We start from the raw sequence: 24562 nt of genomic DNA, 5'->3' as shown, positions 1-24562 counted from the left end.
AAACGTAATTCAGGCAGCATCTAGGGTCTCGTTCCGGTATTTCTGGGGAGGAGGGTGAGTTGCAGGTCAAGTCTCTCCTTTTCTTTTGAAGCACACATTGCTTGTCATTGTCTGTGCTAGGAGCCCCTTTCCCCATGAAGACTTAAGAGAAAAGGCAAGAGTGTACTTGGATACCGTGCCTGGAAGGCTCCTGACGTAGAGGAGATGCCCAGTCAGTGCTCGAGAAATGCCTGTGTGAGTGAGTGAATGAATGAAGGCAGTATTTTAGGTTAAAATACTGAGAACTCTCTCTTTCCCATTTCTCTTCTTGCTCTGTCAACCAGGAAGCTCAGAGTGAACTTTGTTGCTCAACCACAGCCCAGTTGTGGGTCCTTAGAGTTTGCATATTTGTGTCTCCTTCCTTTCTCTGTTCTTTATTTCCTTTTTTCTAAAACACCGTAAACTTACTTATGTGTTCCTTTCATTGACTTTGCCCCAGCCCTTTGGGAAGAGGTAAGGGCAAACAAAGGTTCTCAGGGATTTGTTGCTTGGGAACTTCTCTTCAGCCTTGACTATTTTCATTGCTTTTCCACCTCACTGACTGCATTACCCCAGCCCAGATGGGAGGATGGATGGATGGATGGATGGATGGATGGATGGATGGATGGATGAGAGGAAGGACGCGTGGGTAACTGGCCCTCACATCCCATTTTGCAGATGGAAAAAGTAAACAGGAGTGAGTAAGCCAAGCCATTCATTTGTTCACTAAATAAACATTGGCTGGAAATTCACCAGGTGGTTCTCTGAAAATCAGAAACGAATCAGTAGAGCTCACAAACTCAATTCTCTCTACTTTTAAGAAACTGATGTAAGATTTTTGAGGTGCCACAAATGCAGGGCAGACAGGAGCGATGGCACAGAGAACATCAGGTTCAGCTGCAGTGTGCCCCCTGCAGAAGACACATGTACGAGAATGAAGACACTCTGGGGAGGGAAAACACCTGTACAGATTGGTGGGGATGCTGGTATCGATAAAAGTTCATTCTCTGACAGAAAGAGATCAGATCAGAGAAGATCCAATAAAGGAAACCTAAGATGCATGGGAGTGACTAGGCAGGGGGAAGGGGTGCTGTTGCCTTAGGGTTGAATATGTACATTTTGGTGCAGTGAAAGGACCTTGAACTTGGTTGGCGTCAGAAGCTATCTTTGTCTCCGAGCTTCATTGACTTCTGGGTGTGTGGCCCTGAGAAGATTACTTCACCTCTCTGAGGCTATTTTCTCACTTGTACAATGGAGATAATAATACTTGACACTGAAGATTACTTTATGAACCAGAGAGCATTCTGCCTGCACATGGTAGGTGTTTAGGAATTGTTGGTTGAAGCTTCATGACCTCTGAGGGTTTGGAGTTTTTCTCAGAAGAGATAGAAGAGGAGCAATGGGCACATTTCTTCCAGAAGACCGTAGTCTCCAGGCCTTTAAGCTCCCTGTGGCTGAGAACCATGTTCTGCCTTTTTCTGTGGCCATCAGCGGGGTTCATGTCTGAAGACTCCCACGACCCTAAGCTCTGTTCCCAAGGCAGCGAAGAGGGCTGCTTATGGACTGGTCTGTATCCTACTATCAACCTAAAATCAGCTGTTATAACTAGACTCTGAGTTCTTGAGTAGTGGGACTCTCAGAAAGTCATTCGTCCTCCCTCCTTCAGCTGAAGGAGTTAATATTTCACAATTCACGTGGGAGTGAGGAAAGGAGGGGACCCAGTCTCCCTTAATCACAAAGAAATGGAGAAAACGTGCCTTGCTGATCTGTCCTGGTGCTGTGATGACTTGTAGGCGGTAAACTCTTAATACTCAAGCCGTGGCTTCAAGGCTAGTCTTTCCTGTTATGACTTCCAGGGTTTCTGAATTGAATCTGATCCATTTTATAAACCCCAGGTGACCCTATGCAGATTGAAAGGGAATTCCACTTATTGTCTTTATTTCCTAAGTAGTCTGTGAATTTGGATGAGTGACTGGCAGGAAAGATGTTAATGACCAAACATCCAGCAAACCTTCAGATGCCTCTTTGACTTGTTCTTCAAGTGAAGCCCAGCGGTCGTGAGTCTCTGTAGCCTCCACGGGCCCGCCGGTGAGAGTGAGTTACTCCTGCCCTGGTACTCACTGCAGTCTGTTAATGCTGCCCTTAGAGGTCTAACTCCAACACACAGCCAGGATTTGCTCACATGTCCATCTTCTCCACCGCAACCTATGAGCCCTTGGAAGGATGACACAGTAATTATTCATCTTTGTTTCCTAGCAACGAGCACAGTGCTCAGTGTCTAGGATGTGCTCAATAAATGCTTGTTGGATGAATGAGTGAATGAATGAATAAGTGGTGAATGATGGACACTGAGAACCTTCTTATACTTCTGTAAAGACTGCTACTATTTTCCTGGGCAATAGAGGTCCATGCCAAGGAACCAGCTCACGGGCCTTCTTCTCGTTATCTCTTCCTGTTTACGTGGTCCATCAACACTTGCATTTCTTTTTACACCAGACACTCACTGCTGTGCACAGTGTCTTCCCTTGCCCTTAGGAGAAGGGGATCACTGGGCAAGGGCTGGAGATACAGGCTGATGAAATAAACAGCGATGACCTTCCCGTGGTGTTTTTACCTACGTGTTTATATTAATGGGCTGTTTCTAGCTGAATCTTTTCAGTAACCGTTTCTCCCGAAGAGAAACTCATGCCAACTTGTTCCTGAGTCCTTCCCTTGCGTTGCTTATTAGCGGTTCATGACAGGGGGGGGTTCTTAAGCCCCCAGCTTTTAATCCCCTTAAGCCAGGGGTCCCCAACCCCTGGGCCACGGACCGGCATCAGTCCGTGGCCTGTCAGGAACCGGGCCGCACAGCTGGACGTGGGCAGAGGGCAAGTGAGCGAAGCTTCATCTGTATTTGCAGCCGCTCCCCGTCGCTCGCATTACCGCCTGAGCTCCACCTCCTGTCAGATCAGCGGCAGCATTAGATTCTCATAGGAGTGCGAACCCTACTGTGAACTGCGCATGCGAGGGATCTAGGTGGCACGCTCCTTGTGAGAATCTAATGCCTGATGATCTGAGGTGGAGCTGAAGCGGTGATGCTAGCGCTGGGGAGCGGCTGCAAATGCAGATCATCATTAGCAGGGAGGTTTGACTGCACAGAGACCATAATAAATCAACTGCTTGCAGACTCATATCAAAACCCTATCAGTGAGTGGCAATTGAAAACAAGCTCAGGGCTCCCACTGATTCTGCATTATGGTGAGTTGTATAATTATTTCATTATATGTTACAATGTAATAATACTAGAAATAAAGTGCACAATAAAGGTAATGCACTTGAATCATTCCGAAACCATCCCTCCACCCCGTCCGTGGAAAAACCGTCTTCCAAGAAACCGGTCCCTGGTGCCGAAAAGGCTGGGGACTGCTGCCTTAAGCAGACTATATTATAAAATTTCTGAATTTACTAAATTATAGAAAGTTCCAAAAAAAAAAAGCTATAGTTATTTTCATTAGAATTAGACTTTCCTAACTGACTGGTTTTACAACCAACTTTCTTCGAACCCTTCTGTGGGCGTGACAGCGCTGGGAAGTGCCATGTGGATGTGTTAGAACCTAACGGCCCCCTCTCGCTCCCCTTCACTAAGCACAATGATTTCCATTCACACATTTTAGCCGTCTGCCTCTTTTCGTGTTTGTGTTTACAGCTGGTGACAATGAGTTTGTGTTTATGAAACAAGATAACCTCTAAACGTCTGCTATGGGACGGGCGCCTCACAAAATTGTGGGACCTTGGAAAAGAGTCAAAAATGTCCGTGGTTTCAAGGGGGTTGCCGTCCAGGGAGCAAGTCAAGTAAACAAGTAGAGGGACACATGCAAGGCATTATGCGAGTGAGGAGGGGAGGTGCCCGTGGCTCCCAGTTCTGCCTGGGGTAGGGGTGGGGAGCGGGGTAGGGGAGAGCCTTCATGGAGAAGGTTAAGTTTGAGTTGAACCTGATACATAAATGGTAATCCATCCAGCAGACAAGAAGAGAAGGAAATTGACAGATTGCCATGGTACGTACAAAGGCTCAGGAGTATGGGAAACTTGGTGAATTTGGGGAAGTCCAAATGGTTCTGAAGTGGTTGGAAAGCAGGCCGACTTGATCTACAAACACCCCAGCTCAGTATCAGCCCTGAGCACAGGGGGTGGGTAGGGAGCACATAGCGTCTTGAAAAATAAGTTAGGGTCAGATCACAAAGGGTCTTGAGTGCCACACCAAGGATCTGGACGTTATCGTGTGTGTGTGACGGGAAGGTAGATATATTTACTGAAGAATTTAAATAACTGAATAACAAATTGTGTTCCATCAAGAGCTTTTCCACCAATCCTGGCCAGTCCACTCTATCCCACCTGATATATTATTTTCTTCTTTAAGCAGATTGTCCTGGAATGTCCTTTCTGGATGCCATCTTGTTGAGTGTAATCCACTTCTCTTTGTTATTTTAGCCTAAGCCCAGGTAATCAAGGCCAGGATTTTAATTGCCTCTGGCATCAGGCAGCACAGGGCTGATAGTTGCGTATTTTAAAAGGAGCCTGGCTGGCTGGGGATTGAGAAGAGAAAACCCAGTGGGGTTTGTGCCTATGAGGGTTTCCAGTCTTCACGCTTTCAACTTGGTATTTCTGGGACACTTTACAGCAGGCTTTGTAAAGATTTAGTTGAAAATCAACTTATGAATTCCTCCCTAATTGGCTTGGCCAGGTTTAATCTGTTATTGGTCGAGCCAAGCTAGCTTGTATTATGCAGCCCAGTGAGGATTTCCGGCCTTGCTCTTAGCCTCTTGGAGGCTGGCTATTTTTAGAAGCCAGTCTTGGTGTTGGTGAAGGCTGGTATCATTGTGCCCTCTAAAGTGACCTCGGAAGGACGCCCATCTGATACAGCATTTAGACCTCTGACCAAAAAAAGCAAGTCTTGGAGTTGACATTTGTATGCCAGAGGTTTATGGTTTTGTGGGGGTTTTTCTCCCCAAGGTGAAACAAAGCTTCCTCTTTGTTTCTGCCTCTTTGGGTTGACTCCTGGAAATAGGCAGTGTACCCAGTCCAAGCAGGCAACACCTGCAGCAATGGGACATCTTCAGAGGGTGGTTTCCCTTGGCCCAGGATACCCTGTAGTAACATCAGAAGAGGCACAGGACTGTGGCCATCACTGGCTTTTGCTGAGTCCACGCTCTTGAGGTTGTCTGGTGCTGAACACACAGGCGTGCCTGGAAGAGGAAAGAGAAGAGACATGTTACGATGTTGGGATCACTTCTGGGCACTATTAGCGTCGAGTCACCACTGGAAATTATGTGGACAGAGAGGGACCCTGTGATGGAGAGTTTGTGAAGGTGAAGAAGCAAACCATCAGGGCAGCCTCAGAGGAGAGGGTTCAGATCTGCCTTTGGAATTCATGTGAAGGGAAGCTGAGGAAGTGGAGAGTCCTGTTTTTTCCTACGCTCCTGGAAGGACATTGGATTTCTGAGTGCCATTTGCATGAGTGTGGAGAGGGCATGCCGTATCTATTTGTAGTCACTCGGAGGTAACTTGCCCCTTCCCTGCCCCATCAGTCGCCTTGCTAAGTCCTCGTGGGGGCTTTGGAGGGTTTAAACAGCTCTGCCGGAGGAAGTCACTTATAAGAAGAACATTTGCTCTGTAGACCTGAGCTCATTAGAATCAAGAAGACCAACTTAGAACTCCAGAAATAAAGATATGTTCATCTGTATACTTAAATACAGACATGCATTTTACAGGTTTCACAAAACTAGTCTAACATCTGTTTTGCTTTCCTTGTTAATTCCATCCACCTCCACCCCCGATTGCCCTCACCCCACCCCTGACTCAGCAAAGCCTCCTTTAAGAGACATGATAGACCCTGCATTTTGAACTGGCTCCCAGAGCTTGTTTGGGAAGATTTCTTCTCCCCTTCGGCCAGCTAGCTAGCCAGGCGGTCATTCCAAGGACCCGGCCTTGCCAAATCTGTGCCTTCTGGTACGTCTTGTCACCAACTGGCAGCTGCTGGTCTCGTAGGGCCTGCCGAGAATCCACTGGGCGTCCAGGACCGTGGCTGTGATAGAGCTGGGTCAGCAGGAGCCTTAGCCCTCAACCTTGGGCCAAATCAAAAGCAGTTGTGCTGGGTGAAGTTCTACACGTGCTCTGTGTCTTGAACCTTCTGCTGTGGTTAGGCTTATCCCTCTGTGAATACTTTTTATTTTATTTTATTTCATTTCATTTCATTTCATTTCAGTAATTTAAGTTTGGATCCTGGTCTTTCATTCTTTACTTGGCTATCCTAGAATCTTGACGTTTGTCCAAGAGAATAAGAATTACAGCATCACAGCAAATCAGACCTGAAGGGAATTTAAACCGGTGTCTTCAACTTAAAGATGAGGATGCTGAAGCCCAGTGAAACAGAGAGAATTGCCCAGGGACCTAGGGCTGGTGAGAAACATATCCGGGGCTCGAAGTCAGGCCTCCTGACTCTCCCTCAGGGTTTGCACCTTAAACGTGTGTCTAAGGGGTCCATGTGCAGGATACATTGCAGCCATCTGCACTCCAATAAGAGTAACAGTACACATAACAGGTAACATTATTGGACAGTTATTAAGTGGCAGACATCGTTTTGAGCACTCTACGTATGCGATATCATTTACCATTTTGTCAACCTATTTGGTGGGTACTGTTACTATCCTCAGTTTATAACTGGAGTGACTCAGATGCGGAGAAGTTAAATAACTTGCCTTAATAGGAAGGGAAGTCCTATTAGACTGACCTTCCTGAGGCTCAGGTCTGACTTTGCATCAGCAAATCTGTACTGAGCCCCTACAAGGGTTGGAGCCCTGCCTTTCTAGCGGGAAATGAAGGCATGTGGGTAGATGGATCACAGCGGTGCACAGTGGCGGCTGTAACAGAGGGTGGGGAAGGAGTGGAGGGGATAACAGGCTTCACCAAGGAGATGACATTTGACTGTTCTTGGGGGCGCATAGGAGTTTGCTAGCTCCTTCCCTCGTGTGCCATCGAAGGGAAGGAGCTGACATGTCTGGGGAGAAATCCGGAGGGTGAGAAGCTCAGAGTCCGGGAAGGCAGAAGCATGATGGTTGTGGAGAGATTCTGGGAGGCGGGGCTAGAGAGGTAGCTTGGGTGCAGATGGTCCAGTCCCTGTGTCCCAAGATAAGGAATCTGGATTCTATCCAGTAAACAGAGGGGAGCCAGCTGAAATGCTTGTGAGTAGGTTAAGTGATGGGATCGGATTACTGGGCGCTTGGGGCTGAACAGATGTAGAAGTGTGGGCGGATTGGTCACAGGGAAACCAGGTAGGAGGTGGATGCAATTGTCCAGGTAGAAATGATGGGGGCCTGGACTCCCTACGCCGTCTGATCGGCACAGGCCGCCTCCACTCCTCTGCCCGCACTGCTTCTGGGGTTGGATGCAGTCTGTAATGCACTCTGCCTGCAGTGACAGGCCCATCCTTCAAGTCTAAGCTTAGGTGTCCTTCTGGAGACTCCCCTCAGTCCCCACGCGGAGCAGGCTTGAGCCCTCTCCTTGCGGTCTCCGCTTTGTCTGGTACATCCTCCCTTCTCTCTTGGCACATGTGAAGTCTCCTTGCACATCTTTGTACATTCCTCTCTCTTGAAGGCTCCTTGAAGGCGGGTCCTTGAAGGCGGGTCCAGACCTTTGAAGGTGGGTCCAGACCTTTGCCTCCTTAAAGACTTTGCACAGTGCCTGACGTTCAGGGAGCTCTCGGTACATGTGTGATGAATGAATCCACCTTCTAAATAAAGACAGCGACTGCGGATAGGGGAAGAAGAGGCCAACTTTGGGAGATGGTTTTGAAGTTACATCAGGGCTTGGCAAACAAATCCAGCCCACTTTATTTACTGCTTTTGTAAATAAAGTTTTATTGGAACCCAACCAAGCCCGCTGGTCTACGTTTGTCTACAGCTGCTCTCACTGCGCAATGGCAGAGTTAGCTCATTATGACAGGACAATACAAAAATAGTTACTATCTGCTCAGCCATAAAAAAGGATGAAATATCGCCACTGGCAGCAACATGGATGGACCTAGAGATGATCATACTAAGTGAAGTGAGTGAGACAGAGAAAGACAAACATCATATGATATCACTTACGTGTGGAATCTAACAAATAATACAAATGAACTTATTTATAAAACAGAAACAGACTCACAGACACAGAAAACAAACGTACGGTTACCAAAGGGGAAAGTGTTGGGGGGAGGGATAAATTAGGAGTTTGGGATCAGCAGATACAAACTACTATATATAACATAGATAGACAACGCAGTCCTACTCTATAGCACAGGGAACTCTATTCAATATCTTATAATAACTTATAATGGACACAACATAAAAAAAACCTATAATGGAAAAGAATCTGAAAAAAATACATATCTATATAAGAAGATATATATATGCATATATATATATATATATATATATATATGATTCAGTTTGAATCACTTTGCTGTACACCAGAAACTAACACAACATTGTAAATTAACTAAAGTTCAAATTAAAAATAAATATTCGCTCTCCGGACCTTTGCTGAAGAAGTTTGTTAACCTCTGAGTTCAATGACCAGGATGAGTGACTGGAGATAAAAGGTAATGGAAAGGAAGGGGTGGAGACTTTTCCTTTTCTCGTATCTTCTCAACTCAACAGAGCGTTGCACCTAAGTGATGGCACTGACTGCCAGGCCTGCGGGTGCTGAGAAAGAAATGCCCCACCTGTGGGGCAGGACGGAAAGGGAGCCTGAGCCCAAGGTGGACAAGAGACCCCGGTCAGAAAAGACAGGGGCCAGAGCTGCAAGGCAAGCATACATCTAAATCTTTCTGTCTCTTGTGCTCTTCTCTCTCTTAGTCATCCAGTTTGGTTTTGTCACCCTCTTTGTGGCCTCCTTTCCTCTGGCGCCGGTGTTCGCCCTCCTCAACAACGTCATTGAAGTGCGGCTTGATGCGAAGAAGTTCGTTAAGGAGCTGAGGCGGCCAGATGCTGTGCGAACCAAAGATATCGGTCTGTCCCCTGCGTCACTCAGAGGCGATGCAGCCCATCCCCGTCCCCTCCCTCCGACCCTCCCCCTGTCTCCCTGGCCGCCCCCCCCACACTATGTCGGGCATCCGGACGGCTAGAGCATCCCTTACCACCCCTTCGAGCCCCTCATCCTCATCTCCTCAGGTGCTGGAGGCCACGGTATCCCCCCTCCCCCCGCTGGCCCCCTGCTTTGCAGACAGGGGTGCACCTAAGCCTTTCCAGACAAGCCTATCCCTGGGGGGCCCGGCAGAGCTCCACTGGTAACTTGCCTGCAAGGCGGCACTCTGACTGCAGCCTTGTCATCCCTGGGCTGAGGGCGGGAGTGAGCCAGATGCCCTTTTTTTCCCTGTCTTACAGGGATTTGGTTTGACATCCTCTCGGGCATCGGCAAGTTCTCTGTTATCATCAACGTAAGTGCTTGCTTTCATGACACCCTCGCTCTGTGGGAAGGGCTTTCCCGGGGAGCTGAGGTCCTCAGGGCGGGAAACCTGTCCTGTTAACCTCCCAGCTTCTTCCATTTGGAGCTCTGGTTAAGACAGCGCCCACCCACTCCCCGCCCCCCGTTAATATCGCGTACACGCCTTCTAAGTCATCAGGCTGTTGCCAGAGGTGTGCAGCTCTGTCGTTCATTTCGCTGAGAGCAAGAAAGGCAGTTACCCACCAGAATGCGTGTACCTTGGCCTTAAGAGTCCAGATCAGATCTTTCCTCGGAGCCAAGAATCACGAGGAGAGAGTTGCACATATCTAGCCATCTCTTTCCTTTCTTTTTCTACCCCGGAGCTGAACGATACCTGGAGTATCGCCCAGGCTGCAGTTCCTAATTACCGTTTCTCCGAGCTGTCAATGTAAAGTCTTAATTATCCCTGGCGCTGCTTGGTTATGGTAGGACGTGGAAGAAGAGGGGTCCTCTCTGCTCTGACCTCCTTAACTGCCTTGCCAGGCGTGTCCACATTTCAGAGGAAATCCTGCTGGGCCCAAGCCAGCAGCTCCTTTGGCGTCTGCGTTCCATACGGATGGTGGCCAGGCAGGGCCTCCTCTTGCATCTCCCGAGACAATATCTGCCAGCTCAGCGCACATCAAGAAAGCCACAGCCCCCTTTCCCTTGGGAGAGAAACACTGATTCTGGCCGTGACCTGACTACTGACTAAAACACGTGAGATGGCACGAGGTGTGCAGAGAGGCAGTGGGGATCAGCCCATCACACGTGGGATGTTTGATGTAGGAAGTGCACGTCTCAAGGCTGAGAAATAAGGTGCAGTTTGATCAGTAGCTACTTTGGAGTTGTGTCTTCTAGAAAAGAGCCCCTGAGTACCAAGCGCTTTTCATCTACAGCAGAATGGCAGGACGTTTTACTTCCCTGGCCGTTCTAAGACTTCTTATCTGTAAGAAATGGGAGAGAATAAGAGTCTCACCAAATCGGATCAGTCTGGAAATTAAATGGGATGACGAAAGGACATATGGCCCGTGCTCCGTTAATTACAGCTGTGATTACTAGAAGTCCGTTACTCACTCTCAAATATAGTTATGGCCATGCACACTCATATATACATTTAGAAAACAGTACCTAAACCGCGTTTTTTAAAAGGGCTTTAATTGTTGGTGCCGAGGACAGTATAAACACCTGCCAAAAAGATTTAAGATTTTCTTTGCAGAAAGTCTCCCCTCATCCAAGCAGGCAGTCGTTCATTTGTCGTTTGGTTTGCTCCACAGACATTTATAGAGAACTTAGATACGCCAGGCGCTACGTCGGGTGTGTGCGTTTCATCCAGCAGGACCTACTCCTTCCCTCTCCGTGTCTCACTTTTTCTAAGCGAAATGGATGAAAGAGCGACTTCCATTGTATGATGGGCTAAAAAGCGCTGAGAGATGATGGTCAAACTGAGGTTCACCGTGGAACCAAGGACCATATCCTTGGTGTTCCTGGCTTTCTCGTGTCCCTCAGGGGCAGATGTATTCAATATATGGCCATTTGGTATCTTTGCCCGTCACACTTAAGTGGGCCTCTCACCACTATCAGTAATCTTCTCAGAAAATCTTCCACTCTGCTTTGGCATGGCCGATGCCAGCATCAATTCAGATATCTCAGAGCTGATTCATGCCCTCCCTCACCAAATGGTCCAAACTGGCTTAGCATCCTTTGCTTCGGTGGTTGTAATTCACTCTCTTGACAGCCACTGACTTGTGGGTTTCCTTACCTGTATCAAAGATGGAAAAGCCAGGTAAGTCAGTGTTGTGAGCTCAGGGACAAGGACTCGGTATCCGTCAGAGCAGCGCCTCTGGATGGAGAGCCCAGGAGGGGACAGTCTCTTAGGCAGATGGACCTGTGTCACCCGGATGGTGTCCACCCTGCCAGTTCCTCAGGTGCTTGTGGTTCTACCCCCAGGCTTTTGTCATCGCGGTCACCTCTGACTTCATCCCCCGCCTGGTGTATCAATACTCCTACAGTCACAACGGGACTCTGCACGGCTTTGTCAACCACACCCTCTCCTTTTTCAACGTCAGCCAGCTGAAGGAGGGAACGCAGCCCGAGAACTCACAGTTTGACCAGGAGGTTCAGTTCTGCAGGTAAAGTAATCGGGAGCAGGAGGGCAGCACAGGGCTGGAAGCGGCAGGTCCAAGTAATTATCTGGGTGACTTAGAATTATATCATTATTCTCCTTTGCTTCTGGCTCCTACCCCCAAACCCCAGATCCCTACAAGTCAATTGCAATGAATTGACCAATATTTATTGAGTGCCTTTTGCTAGACACCATGGAGCAGATTAAAAAAGTATATAGGCTCGTCCTTACCATCAAGGGAAGGTCTGGTTTATGGTCTGGTTGGGAAGAAAACAGAACTGATAGGACCCTGCTGGTTATTCAGTGATTGCGTCTAGTATGGACCATGAGCCTTACGAGTGTTCGAAGGAGAAGGAGAACAGTGAAGGCTGGAATGGAAAGGGTAGGCTTCTTGGAGGGGCCATGAGGAGTTGTAGGGCAAAACGAGAGAGTATCCTAGGTATGGAGTCAGCATGGGCCAGGTCATGGGGGTGGGGACGAATCTGGGGTGTTAAACACTTAGGGGCTAGTTTCTGGAGTTGGCAAGGAGAGCGCTTGGGAGATAATAATAGGGAATAATATAGGAAATACAATATAGAGAGCAACTCCTACGGTAGTATAAGCCAAAGCATTGTTGAATTTGGAAAGGTAAGATGAAGTAGATAATGGGGAATCTTGAAATCTTACAGGAATTTTAATGTGATGCAATAGGAAGTTACAGACTTTTTAGGGCCAGGGAATTATAGGCTCAAGTGTGGGCTTAGGAAAACTAATCCGGTCTCAGAGAGGAAGATGTGCTAGAATTGGGCTAACTCAAGGAGGGCAGCTGAGGTGCTACATCATTCAGACATGACCGGTGGTAGGCATGGACCAGAGAGGTGGAAGTAATTCAGAGGGAGGGAGAAGATGAGCTACTTAATGTCATACGGTACAAAGCTGGGTACCAGAGACACGAGAGAGAGTGTGAGTCAAGGATAACTCCAAAGTTTGGGCTGAAGCCAGAGGACTGGGAAATTGTGGGTCCATTGACAGGGGTGGGGAAGATGCCAAGAGAATCTAATTTGTAATAAGTTAGATGAATTTGATTCCAATCATGTTGCATTTAAAATGATGGTCGGAAATCTAAGGGGCAGTTTCCAGCTAACACCTAGAGGGAATAGCTGGAATTCCTGAGAGGACCAAGTTAGCGTCATGATTGTAATTTGTCAGCACAGGGATCATTGAAGCTGAGAAACAGAAAACTCTCCACTACTTACGAGAGAAGGACAAAGAAAGAGAAAAAGAGCAGAGGGGAATAAATTCTTTAGTTACCTTTTGTACCTTGGTTAAGTGATAGTCTCCATAAAGGACTTGATCCAAGATCACACCCCATATATGTAAACAGAACAATAACTGCAGCAAACCCCAAACCTAGAAAAAGGTATCAAAGGACACAAGTAGGGCTTTCTTGGACCATCCCCAATAGTGTCTGATGTAAAAGCCATTAGTGCTCCTTTGAAGAAGCAGTAGCAGTGCCCTGGTTGTGTTTGCAGCAGTGATGACCCTGGGCGTGTCTGTCATGCTTTCCCACCTGGGATGCCTTGGTACCCACGGTCAGACGTTTGTAAGATGGCTGCTTAGGTTCGGAGTCAGTCTGAACCACAAAAGGGAGAAAACGCACTGGTCTTCCCAACCCAGATGACCGAGTTAAACAACCTTCCCAATATGTGATTTAGATAGAAGGGTATTCTGGTCCCAGGAGCAATAACTTTAGGGTTTAACACTAGCCAACCAGAAAGGCTCAAAATCAGGGACCGGATCTAAGAATAGATAAGTCCATTTATTCACAGATACTGATTCATACAGCCTAGATGTTTCTAGCATTTTCGCATCTGGGACTGTAAAGAGTCTCACTCTTGGACTCGAGCCAGGAGCAGGCAGATTTGCTGCCACCCTGCATTGCCCAGGGGCCACCGCTGGCATGCCAGACTGTCTGTCCATGGTGCTGGATTTTGGTCTGCAGATCCGCTGTACAGTGGGGTCTGGACCAGCTGGTGGCCTTTTCCGGTAGCATCTAGATTTGCTCCAGCAGGGTACGTGAAGTCAGTCAACACCTTCACATTAAACGAACGGGCACTGAAAAGTGAGAAGGACAAAATCATTTTTGTAACTGGAAGGTACAGAAATCATCTTGTTGAAACTCTCATTCTACATAAAAAGAAACCAAGGCTTAGAAAGTTGAAGAGTTTTCCAAGATCACAGAGGCTTCTAGCAACAGATCGGACAGCAAGCAAGACTCACGTCTCTCCAGGAACACAAGCTTCAATGCCCACGTGCAGGCGGGAGCAGCACGAGTGTGACTTGTCATGTGGGGAAGCAAGGCTAACGCTGTTCCTTTAGTTGGTCTCGAAGCACAAGTCTATCCAGAGCACCAAGGGACTCTGACCTTGTCCTTGACCATCACATCTTCCAGTGACACTATGAATGTGCTTTCCAGATATATCAGTGGCTTACACTGGCTTAAACACAAAGGGACTTTAATGCCTCTCTATTGAAAGTCGAGGGTAGTTCTAGTTGGGTAGATTTGATTCAATCTGCCCAAACCAAATCTTTCTCCATCTTCCAACCCTACTGTAGTCAGTGATGACTGTAGTTTCAAGCACTGTATGAGTGCCAGCAGCTACAGGCCAGTATCATACTGTGTCCGAGTCCAGTGGGAAAAAAAGCCTATACTTCTTTCCCAACAATCTCAACAAAAGTCTTGCTGCAGCTTGTTGGCTGGGATTAGTACGCACTTCCTACCCAGAGCCGATCACTGTGGCCAGAAGAATGCGATGCTTTCCATGGTCTTTGGGGCCGTGGGGTTAGGGGTAGGAGGTGAAATGATCTCCATCTGAAGCACGTGATCTCAGACTAGGAGGTAGTTCCCTCCTCCTCTGAGATCTGAAGTCAAGATGAACGGATGCAACTCAGCCAAAACAACGGGTGCCCAGGAGACCAGGTGTTACTAGCACACATGGATCACATCGAGCTTTGCTGTATCTACCGTCAGAGTCACTGGACTTTCCAGCCAGCTGTAAAGCCCTGATAACTCTTCTCTCCATTGTTTCCAGGAAACAAGCTGGCCTGGGTGGGAGGAGCGGTGATGGGCAGCAGGGGGCTGTCAGGTGGTGACAGAGGTCCAGGGAGAACAGGGTGTCCCAGGTCGAGGGGCTAGATCGTGCTCAGTGGTCAGGGCTGGAATGAGAGGGGTGAGCTAAGAGAGATGAGGCGGGGAGAAAAACAGAAGCCAGACCAGGAAGAGCACGTCGGTCACGGCGGGTGTGTGGACTCACTTTAGGGCGCTGGGAGCCACTGGGAGCGGGGCAGGGGGGGATGGAAGGGACTTCTCACTGGTATCACCTCTGACTGCGCTGTGGAGACCAGTGGGTTACACTGAAAATAAAGAGCTAGCTGCCCTAGTCTGAAATGTAAGCAGGTGTCTGGAGAGCGGGGTCATCGGATCCTCTAGCTATGCCGTCTCAAGTGGGTATACTTTGGGGGCTACCTATCCGAGGTGGATGAGGATTGCTGATGAAAATCTCTACCTACCCCAGGTAGGTTCTACTCACCGCATGCCGTGTGGGCCTGTCTGGCTCGCCATAGTCTCCGGAGATTGATGAAATGGAGGCATAAACTACTGATGTCTCTGTAAGCCAGGATTTGTCAGCAGCTGTCAGAAATAGAAATGAAGGGGGTGGGGGATGGAAGGGGCCGGGGGAGGAGAGAGAGAGAGAGAGAGAGAGAGATTGATTATGAGAAACACAGACAACGCTAGAACTAGCCCCAAAGCCCACGTTTAGAACCACTCCCATGATGGGAAATGAAAAGTTTGTCCTGATTTTCTGGCAAATAGTGTTGGGAACTCGATGACCCTTCTTATTCTTAGCTCTCCGTGACCCCCGGAGATAAATGTGGTCAAATAAAACTGAGGTCTCCGGCTCCAGTCCGGCCTCGCCAGGGATAGAGGTATCTTAAAAATAGCAGTAAAATTTAGGGCAAGTCTCCGGCTGCCCATTTGAGATGCATTCCCAGCATTTTTGGAGCCACGTCTGCCTCAGCCATCTAACTGCCCCCGGCCGGGCTGCTCTGTAAACAGCCCCGTGACGTCAGTCTGCAGGCATGATTAGTGGTCATTTGACAGGGTCAAGGGGCCACTGTATCCTACAGGCTGGATGGTGACTCAGGCTCCTGGCTCAGCGGAGTGGAGCAGAGAGGTCAGTAGGGCGGGGCCCGGCCAGGGGTCTGAGAGCTCAAGGAGCCCACCTGGGCTTGGGCAACCCACTGGCTCTGTTTGGAGATGCTGAGCATCCCGAAACAGCATCCTTGGATGGCTTCTGCAGGTTTTTCTGCAGGACCCAAGTTCTTCCCTATCCCAAGGTCCTGGGAGTTCCCTTCCAGGGTTTGTCTGCCTCTCATCTGTTTCTGGCCGAGACGGAAGGGAGAGCCAGCTTTCTGTGGTGGTGCCTTTCCTGATCTTTATCAACCGCTGGATCAACCCAGGCCTGATTAGTTCGTAGTGGCCTGTGCTGTTTTCCCTTGTTCAAGGTCAATTACAGAAGACACTTTTAAGCGGCTCAGATGGTACGAAAATATCGTGTGCCGTTGTGTTCAGCACTAATATGACATTACTTTCCACTGGGACTATTAAATTTTTTTTTTTTTTTTTACATACCACTGTTTTGAGTTGAGAAATGCATTTACTAATTGATTTATAATGTCACTAAAACATCATTTAAAAAAAAAAGCCATTTCTGAATGTCAGTGACCAACCCCTCAGTGTGTTACGTTGGCACCCTTCCTGCCCGCAGTGATTCTGTACTGTGACGAATTGTGGCCAGTTTCACTGTCACTGGTCACCCCTGCAAGTGAGGATGGGAAGGGATGTCTGAGCCAGGAGTCTCTCTTCCCACTGTGCACCTCAGTTTCCCCATCTGTAAAAGTGGGGACTTGGAATAAATAATCTCCAAAGCTTCCTTTCTACTTAGTGTAAAAATACAATAGTGAATGACACATGTAATACAGTACTTTATTCCTGCAAAAGTTCTAAACATTACAGGCAACCTCTCCAACTCTGTCCCACCTCCACTCAGCCCTGCCCAGCCCTAGACATCTTCCCAGCGGTAGCCACGGCGACACGTTCATATGACTCTTTCTCAGACATTGTTCCATGGACTAACATAAAAATGAATTTATAGAACCTTTAAGAAGTTTCACGGACTCGTTTTATAATAATGAAATATATTTTGAGTTAATAGGAACGTTGTTTCTTTAGGTAGTGTATAAATTCAACTCAATGTGATTATTTCATAGGGTTAGAACAATCTAGGTAAAATATGAATGCAGTTTTAAAGCTGAGAAAATGTTGATTTTTGTACCACTTTTACTTATCGTATGTGAGTCTGCCTCACTTAATAGTATAACTTTGCTCCTGGAAGCTTAGTATAAAGATATATTGGAGTCAACCAAATGTTACCATTAATTGCATCCTTCTTTTGAAATCATGAACTTTTTATTATAAAAGTAATTCTACATAATGTATGTGTGTATATGCATATGTGTGTGTGTATATGTGTGTATATACATATAAAAGGAAAAGCCCCTCTTCTCAGCCCCCAGCCCAGTCATTCTCTCCCAGAAGAAACCGTTGCGTCCATTTCTGCCTCCAGCAATTACACTCACGTGTGCCGTCTTCTTTACTGCTCACTGTGTTTCCCTTTAACATTCAGTGCACACACACACGTACACACACGTGCGTGCGCTCATTTGCTCATGGTGGGCTGAGAGGGCTCTCGCGTGTGCACCTACTATACACTCGGCACGGTGATGCACGTTTTGTTGGCTCCGTGTGAATTAGAACACTGAGGTCCAGGGATGTGGAATAACTTTCTCGGGTTCCTACAATTAGTAAGTGGCCCAGCCACTCCAGTGCAGACATGCTTCTTAGACACTCTAGTCGTTTCTTTATTGGAAGACTCTCCTTATTACAAGACTACAGGGAACTCTCAAACTCAATGTTAAGGCTCAAAGAAAATAAAGGAAGACTGAAGGGATGAGGGTGAGATCTGGGAACCGTTCCTAAAATTATATCCCTGAGCTTCAATCCCAGCCAGCAGATGCAGGAAGTGAGCAGATGTGGGGTTCCCCCACTGCTTGGCCACCCAGGAGAGCCAAAGCTCTCAAAACCATGGGAAAGGGTATGCTTTGGAAAGCATTTGAGCTGATGGGAATGGAGCAGAAGCTCTCCTTCCCATCAGCCTGAGGCTTGCCTGCTTTGTGCCATTTACCTGGACCTAGAGCCTGAGAGAAGCCCCCTGCAGTTGGGCATTGGCTTTCTCTTATTGATTCATCTCAGCATCATGGGAAATTCGGAGCATCCGAGCTTGAGTGCTCAGAAATCCTCCTGGAAAGCCAGGGGAACTGGGAGCAGGGATGTGTACGCTCCATCGTCTTTGAACAGAAGACACGTATTTCTTAAGTCGCCTTCGGTTAAAGGAGAAAGAACAGCTCCCATTTATTGAGTCCTCTGATATGTCTGGTAGTGTGCTGAGTGGTCTTCGTTACAGCTTTGTGAGATGGAAAAGCCCACATTTTATGGACGAGGATCCCGGCCATCAGATCTTTAGGTAACTGTCTAGAGGACGGAGGACTGAAATAGTGGGGGTGGGATCAGGCCTTCACCTGCTGACTCCAAAGCCTGTGCTTTTGCCAATGTTGTTCTCTGCTCTAGGCTTGGAAGCGAAATAGACAGACAGCTGTCACCAGGCTGGCCACAGTTAAGTCCACTAGCCACCCTGTCTTTTCTGGACATTTCTAGTCTTAAAACTAATGATCTCTTTGTTTAATTAGTGTCTTCTGATTACTCAGAAACATTTGATACGCTTGACTTCTTAGGATGAATTTTTTTTTTTTAATTCTGAAATCTGAGCTTATATTGGAATGTAAATAAGCAATCATCTACCTGGTGGCAGAGGCTTACTGGAATCAGTGTTTTTCAAACTATGAATTCATCATTGAGTTAGGAAATCACTTTAGTGGGTCATGACCAGCAGTTGAAAGAGTAGGATAGGAGAGGATAGCAGAGGATAGCAGAGAACAGGAGAATATCAGTGCATAGCACACAGCAAGCATGAGTGTGTGTGTGTGATTTTTATTTCTGTGATACATATGTACGTGTGCACGAACGTAAAATACATTGCTTACTCCAGGTCACAGTTTTTTTAAAAAGTGAGCTTTGAAAAGAGAAATGTGAACAGATGTATAATTCATTAAATTGCGTGTTGCTGTTTTCTGGGCATAGCTTGCCCTGTAGTTACTGACAAAGCACCCTTAGTCCATTGGCACAAATGGATTGCAAGTCGAGCTTTCTGGACGTTTCTGTGTGTTAATCTTTCCCCAGATCCTTGATTACATGGATGTGCCTGCCAGATTCAGAACATGTTTTGGACACTCAGGGAGGGCAAAGTGACATTTCCAAAAGCTGTAGTGAGTTGGTAGCAGAAGTGGGACCAGAATTAGATTATTTATGGATTCTTTGCAGACTGGAAATAAAAAAGAGGGGTGAGCGATGGCTGTCATACTGAGGTCAGTGAGCAGCTGTTCCCTCATCGATGGAGCTAGAAAACAAGGGAAATGAATTTTGCAGCAGCAGCAGGGATTGGGCTAGACCTGGGGAGGGATTTCCTCACGGTGAAAAGTAGGGGAGGTGTGTATCACCCCTCCTCCAGAGGTCTTGAGAAAAGCAAGATAAATTCCCTTCTGCCATGGGGTTTTGGGGGGACAGCAGGAGGGTGGGCGAGCCTGAGTTTTTTTCCCCACCCGAATGTCCTTATTGCCTTGGCCACACCCTCCCTCTCTCCCATGAGCAGGCGTGGTCTGGAGCTGGCTGTGTTTCTGTCCTCAGCCGAGGATGGCGAGGATGAACCCCGTGGTGTTTAGCTGGGTTGCAGTTAGCTTTGCATTGCATCCGGATGTCAAACCAGGTCTGCAACAGCTGTGATCAGCTGTTGGGAGAGAGGAGCCGGGTGAGGAGGGGGCAGGTCCTGGCCCCTCACCCAACCCTAGTCCAGCACTTAGCACCCACCTCTCCGCTTGCCTCTTTCTGCGGCTGACTCTTCCACTGTGACTTCTTCTGCCTTTTCCCCTGCATCTCTTTTCATCTTCCTCTGTTTTTTTCTCTTCTCCCCTTATCTCTTCTTGGGCCATCGAAAGCCACTGTGCTTCTGTGAGGATCCTTTAGAGCAGCGGGTTCATTCAGCACAGAGGAAGGTTCAGAGAGCACCCACTGCGGAATCCCCTACCCCAAACAGCAGCTGGTAGTCAGGAGCTTTCCGACAATAGGAGAAAAGCCCAGATTCCGGCAGACTTGGATTCTCACCCTTGACTCCACCCCTTGCTGGCCAATCATTGAACTTCTCTGAGCCTCAGTTTCCTCCTGGGTTATACAGGGATAGCCATGCCTTCCTGAGGATCTTGTTGTGAAATGAGGAAACCTCCAGAAAAGCTCCTTGCTTGGGGGTGGACGCACACTGCACGTTCAGTCTATGCTCGTTTTCCTTCCGGGCCCCTCCTGAGACAGAGTTCCCTCCCCGCCTTCCTCAGCAGCCGTGCACCCCGCTTGGTGGCCTGATGCCACCCCACCTCTTGCTTCAGCCCGGGGCTTGTTCTGCTTTTACCGAGCATCGAAGATCTGTTGAATTCCATGGAGAAGACAGTTCCGTGAAGGGGCATAATTCTTCTGTACCAACTCTTGTTATTTTTCCAGGCTTAGAAAAAAAAGGGCGTCTGAGAAAATAAGCCGTTTTTAACATGAGTTATCCCAAGATGGGGGAAAAAGGCAACAGCTCGGACAAGCCCTAGACCTCTCCATGGTCTGAGCTCACGTCAGGCACTGACATTTTATTTCTTAAACCACATGGGCAGGTGATAAAGATGGTTAGTGAAAGAGGATACTGCCCAACCGTGAGTCTTACCACCGCCCTCCTCCCAAAATTCACTCAGCCTTCAGCTTGCTCTGAATCAGCCATCAAGCGAAGCCGGCCCCTCTCATGGCCGTGGTCCCAGAGCAGCCGGCTGGGGAGGACACCCTTGACCGTCTGCTGGCACCTGCGTCTTCACTGAGCCCCGGGCTGCGGAGCAGTGTACGCGGTGTCCGGGGGTCTCCCGCCTCTCAGAGCCCACAGGCTAGTGGGGCCAGGATGGCTTCATAGTCCTGGGTTCCTCTCATGATTGCTGGGCTCCTCTGGAAGGAGAATCCAGAGGAAGCTTCTGGGGATGTTGGAGAGAGCAAGAAAGCCACTTCTAGGCTGATGTTGGCTTTTGTGGACTTTGGTCCTTTTTTGGACGTTGTTGGCCGGGCCGTGGACTCCTCACCTCTGCCTCCTGGCCCCCCAAGTCTGAGAGCCAGGGGTCTGCCTGCTGCTTTGACCTTTGAGGTTGCACCAGAGAAGTAGCTCCTTCCCTCCGTCTCTTCCCAGTCGTCACATGACCTTTCTCTTTGGACAGGTTTAAGGATTACCGGGAGCCGCCCTGGGCCCCGAACCCATATGAGTTTTCCAAGCAGTACTGGTCCGTTCTGTCTGCCCGTCTGGCTTTTGTCATAATCTTCCAGGTGAGTTGTTCAGATAAGGCACAGCGGGTCAGGATCCGGGCTGCAGGGGTACAGATGGCCCTGTCTCTGGGTTTTCAGGGCTCTCTGTGACTCAGGGGCCTTCGCGTGCGGCAGGCAGCCCTGAGACCCTTCCCTGGGTGAGGGCTTTCATTAACGGATGGATTTGCAGAAGGAGGATAAAGTAGAGTAAGGTTACAAGACAAATGTGGAGTAAGGTGCAGGGTGGAGATTGATTCCCATTTAAACCCAAGACCAGAAAGTGGGGAACAGCATGGGAGACCAGAGCCTCACCTCGAAGGCAGACAGACCGTCCCGCCTGGTCTCCGCACCCAAGAAAGGCCTTGAGTTCTGACCCTTTCTTCCAGCTCTCGCCCCTCCTTTATTGTGTTGTTTCGGCCCCTGAGACACCTGGTGGGAAAGGCCCCCAGAGCCCCCCGGCGGCCCCGGGTGAATAGCAAACCTGAGCTGACGATTCCTAACTCCCACAATAGCTGAAGCTACAATTGCGTCGCCGAGATTCTCCAGGCTCGAGGCCCACCATTCCCACTGGGGTCCTGCCAGCCTTGGAGCAGGGCTGGGGCACCAGTCCAGGTCCCTTTCCCATCGCCACCCCTACCCCCAGGCTTTTGTATTCCCTGAAGGCAGGTCCCTGGAGGGCTCTAAGGTATCCTGCCCCCGGCCCCCAGCCCAGGAAGTGAAGAAGCCCCCCCCGCCCCACCCCCCGGAGGCTAGTCTTTCACTTGGAGAAGCAGGCGTTCTTCCTCTGGAGAGATGAGGCGATATGTGTGCCCGATCGTCACCTGTCCCTTGGCTGCCCCGCCTGCAGAAGCCCTCCTTACTTTACCACGTGTCACATGTCACTTTCACTCCCCGAGAGGGCTTGGTTTAAAAGGCCAGTGTCTGACTTGACCAAGCAGCTCCAGGTCACTTATGGCACCCGGCAGCCTCTGGGAGCAGCCCTTGGTTCCCAGGTCTTCCCTGGGCCCTGGGAGCATGCAGGGTTCAAGGTTGAGCTGGGGGTGGGTTCAGAGCGTGGAAGACAGATGGCAGGGCTCTTGATATCTCTTGGACTGTCACTGTCCTCCAGGTCTAAGGAGAGGGGGCGTGTGAGCATAAGATGGGCAGGCAGAGGAAACTACAGCTGGAGGGTGAGGGGCAGCGTGTGGAAGGCCTGGGAGCCGGAGCATACGAGGAGCCGCCCTTTAGCGGGCGGTGCCGGCACTGCAGCACGTCTTCACCCACTTAAATAGAAAACGCTCCCAGGAAGGGAGGGGAGGTGGCTTACTGGGGGGAAGGAAGGCACGCACAGATGTGCACAAAACCTCAGAACCGATGCAGGCCCTTTGAGGGAGGGCCCAGGCAGGCGGTGAGACCAGAACGTGGGGTTGGCTGAGGTCGGAAGTCAGTGCAGAAACCAAAGGTCCACCTCCGATATGGGGACGGAGGGACAGTTGGGAAGAAGAGAGGGGCGGTTGGTTCAGGGAGAGCCCTGCAGGGGCCGTTGGGCGTTGTGGCTGCTTTCTTGAAAGCTCTGGAGCCCGGATCCTGGAGGCAAGAACAGGACACATGGGGGCAGGGGGCGGAGGGGAAGAAGCCAGTTAACACTGTCTGGCCGTGCATGGCAGGGGGGCTCTGGGAGATGGGCGCGGTCCCTACTCCACTCTCACCCGGGGACCCCAAGGGGCAGTGACGCTCGTTGGCTGAGATCACCCGCTGGTCGGCTGAGGAGCCAGAGGAACCCAGAGGCCCCCTGCCTCCCTGGGTCTGGGGTCTGTGCCCTCGCCCCTGCCCACCCCGCCTGCCCCGGGGCGGTGGAGCCCTCCCGCCCCGCCTCTCCTCTCACCACGCCGCTTCTGGCCCTCAAAGAACCTGGTGATGTTCCTGAGCGTCCTTGTGGATTGGATGATCCCTGACATCCCCACCGACATCAGTGACCAGATCAAGAGTGAGAAGAGCCTATTTGTGGACTCCTTCCTGAAAGAGGAGCACGAGAAGCTCAGGCTGATGGAGCAGCCTGCCTGGAGGGGCCGGGGCCCCAGCCGTCGCAGCGGGAGGAGCCCGGCAGCCAGCCTAGTGCCCTCGGGCTGGAGCCAGCCGGGCAGCAGCGCGTCCTCGGGCTCCCAGCACACCAGCGTGTGAGCAGCCGAGACCAGCACGGTGTCGTGTCCGTCCTTGCGCAGGATCTGGCCTCAGGGGCCCTTGAGAAGGGCGTGTGTGTGTGTGTGGACAGATTATTAGCAACAGGAGGCAGAGGATGGGCGCAGGAGGGAAGAGAATGATGCTGCTTCTCAGAAACTTCAAGCTTGGGTTTCTTTTAGGTCCTCTTTTGAGCTGTATCCTTTGGGGGGTTGGTACCCGCTTTTGCATCCACTGGTGAAAGAATTGGGTCTCTCCAGCCCAGAGTCCCAGGCACCTCGAGCCCTGCCCTGTGCCCCCTCAGATACCGTCCCCGAATTTCGGTGCCCGCGGGCCATGAGAAGAACAGTCCGGGCCCTGTTTCAGCCCCATCATAAGTGATCACCACCCCCCTTCCCACCATCACCCTGAGAAAACCCTCTGCATCACTGTCACAGCCTCAGTGGATGCAGATTAAGTTCCGTGGCTGATTGCTGTGGCCTCTGGACCCAATGGTGAGGAGCAAAGGTCCAGACCTGGGCTTGTCTCCGGTTCATGTCATGGGGATGCTTTGAGCTAAATGCAACTGGCCATCATTTTATGCAGGTTCAGGTTTAAAATAATAAATTGAAACATTCTTTATAAAGATGCATCTCCTTGTCTTCGGTTCTCTCTCTCTTACTTCCTGCTGATATTTATGGAGCCCCTACTGGGTGCCAGGCATTGTTCTCAGACTAGAGAGACAGCGGAGGACACAAGACAAAATCCCGCTGCGTGGAGTTAGGTTCTGGGGACAGTTACATCAGACAGTGAGCTGATGAATGCACAGCATTTCAGACGATCATGAGAAATATGAAATAGGATAAGGGAGGCAGGAAATGTGAGGGCATGGGAGGAGGGGCTTGCCATTTTATACATGAATTAATGACAAACCCAGGATGGTTTGGAGATCACCTCTTGCAAAGCTTACGTCATTGATTGGTATGGTAGCGGCCTCCCGAGCTCTGCGGGGAGATCTTCTAGTTGGAAGCAAAGGCCAGACGTCATTTATCATCGCCTTTCACACACCTCCACCCACCTGCTGACCAGAACCAGTGCGCTGGCCCTTCCCTTGGGACCTGGCCCCAGTTCCCTGCAGGTCAGTCTGACTAGCGTACAACTTGGTCACAGTGGAAGCTGCCGGGAGGGCCACACCCCAGAGGAGGTGTCGGTTACTTTAA

The 24562-nt window shown here is 49.5% G+C and overlaps 1 protein-coding gene and 1 long non-coding RNA gene across 2 annotated transcripts in view; one reads left to right on the top strand and one right to left on the bottom strand.

Moving 5' to 3' along the window:
• ANO2 (anoctamin 2) overlaps nucleotides 1-23943 on the top strand; it is a 335850-nt gene extending 311907 nt beyond the window's left edge. The window contains exons 21-25 of the mRNA XM_068560881.1: nucleotides 8892-9044; nucleotides 9420-9472; nucleotides 11446-11627; nucleotides 21122-21227; nucleotides 23094-23943. Coding sequence (XP_068416982.1) covers nucleotides 8892-9044; nucleotides 9420-9472; nucleotides 11446-11627; nucleotides 21122-21227; nucleotides 23094-23366 — 767 coding nt within the window. The 3' untranslated portion in view covers nucleotides 23367-23943. The remainder of the gene's footprint in view (nucleotides 1-8891; nucleotides 9045-9419; nucleotides 9473-11445; nucleotides 11628-21121; nucleotides 21228-23093) is intronic.
• On the bottom strand, nucleotides 13400-15445 carry LOC137775465 (uncharacterized). The gene is made up of 2 exons (XR_011076025.1): nucleotides 15190-15445; nucleotides 13400-13714 (listed from the first exon to the last, which is right to left on the bottom strand). It is a non-coding gene; the product is annotated as an uncharacterized lncRNA (long non-coding RNA).
• Nucleotides 23944-24562: the final 619 nt, after the last annotated feature.

The sequence above is a fragment of the Eschrichtius robustus genome, chromosome 13, assembly GCF_028021215.1.
Source record: "Eschrichtius robustus isolate mEscRob2 chromosome 13, mEscRob2.pri, whole genome shotgun sequence".
In the NCBI taxonomy this organism is placed as follows: Eukaryota; Metazoa; Chordata; class Mammalia; order Artiodactyla; family Eschrichtiidae; genus Eschrichtius; species Eschrichtius robustus.
The sequence above is the reverse complement of the archived record's forward strand: the minus strand, read 5'-3'. Positions and strand labels throughout refer to the sequence as shown.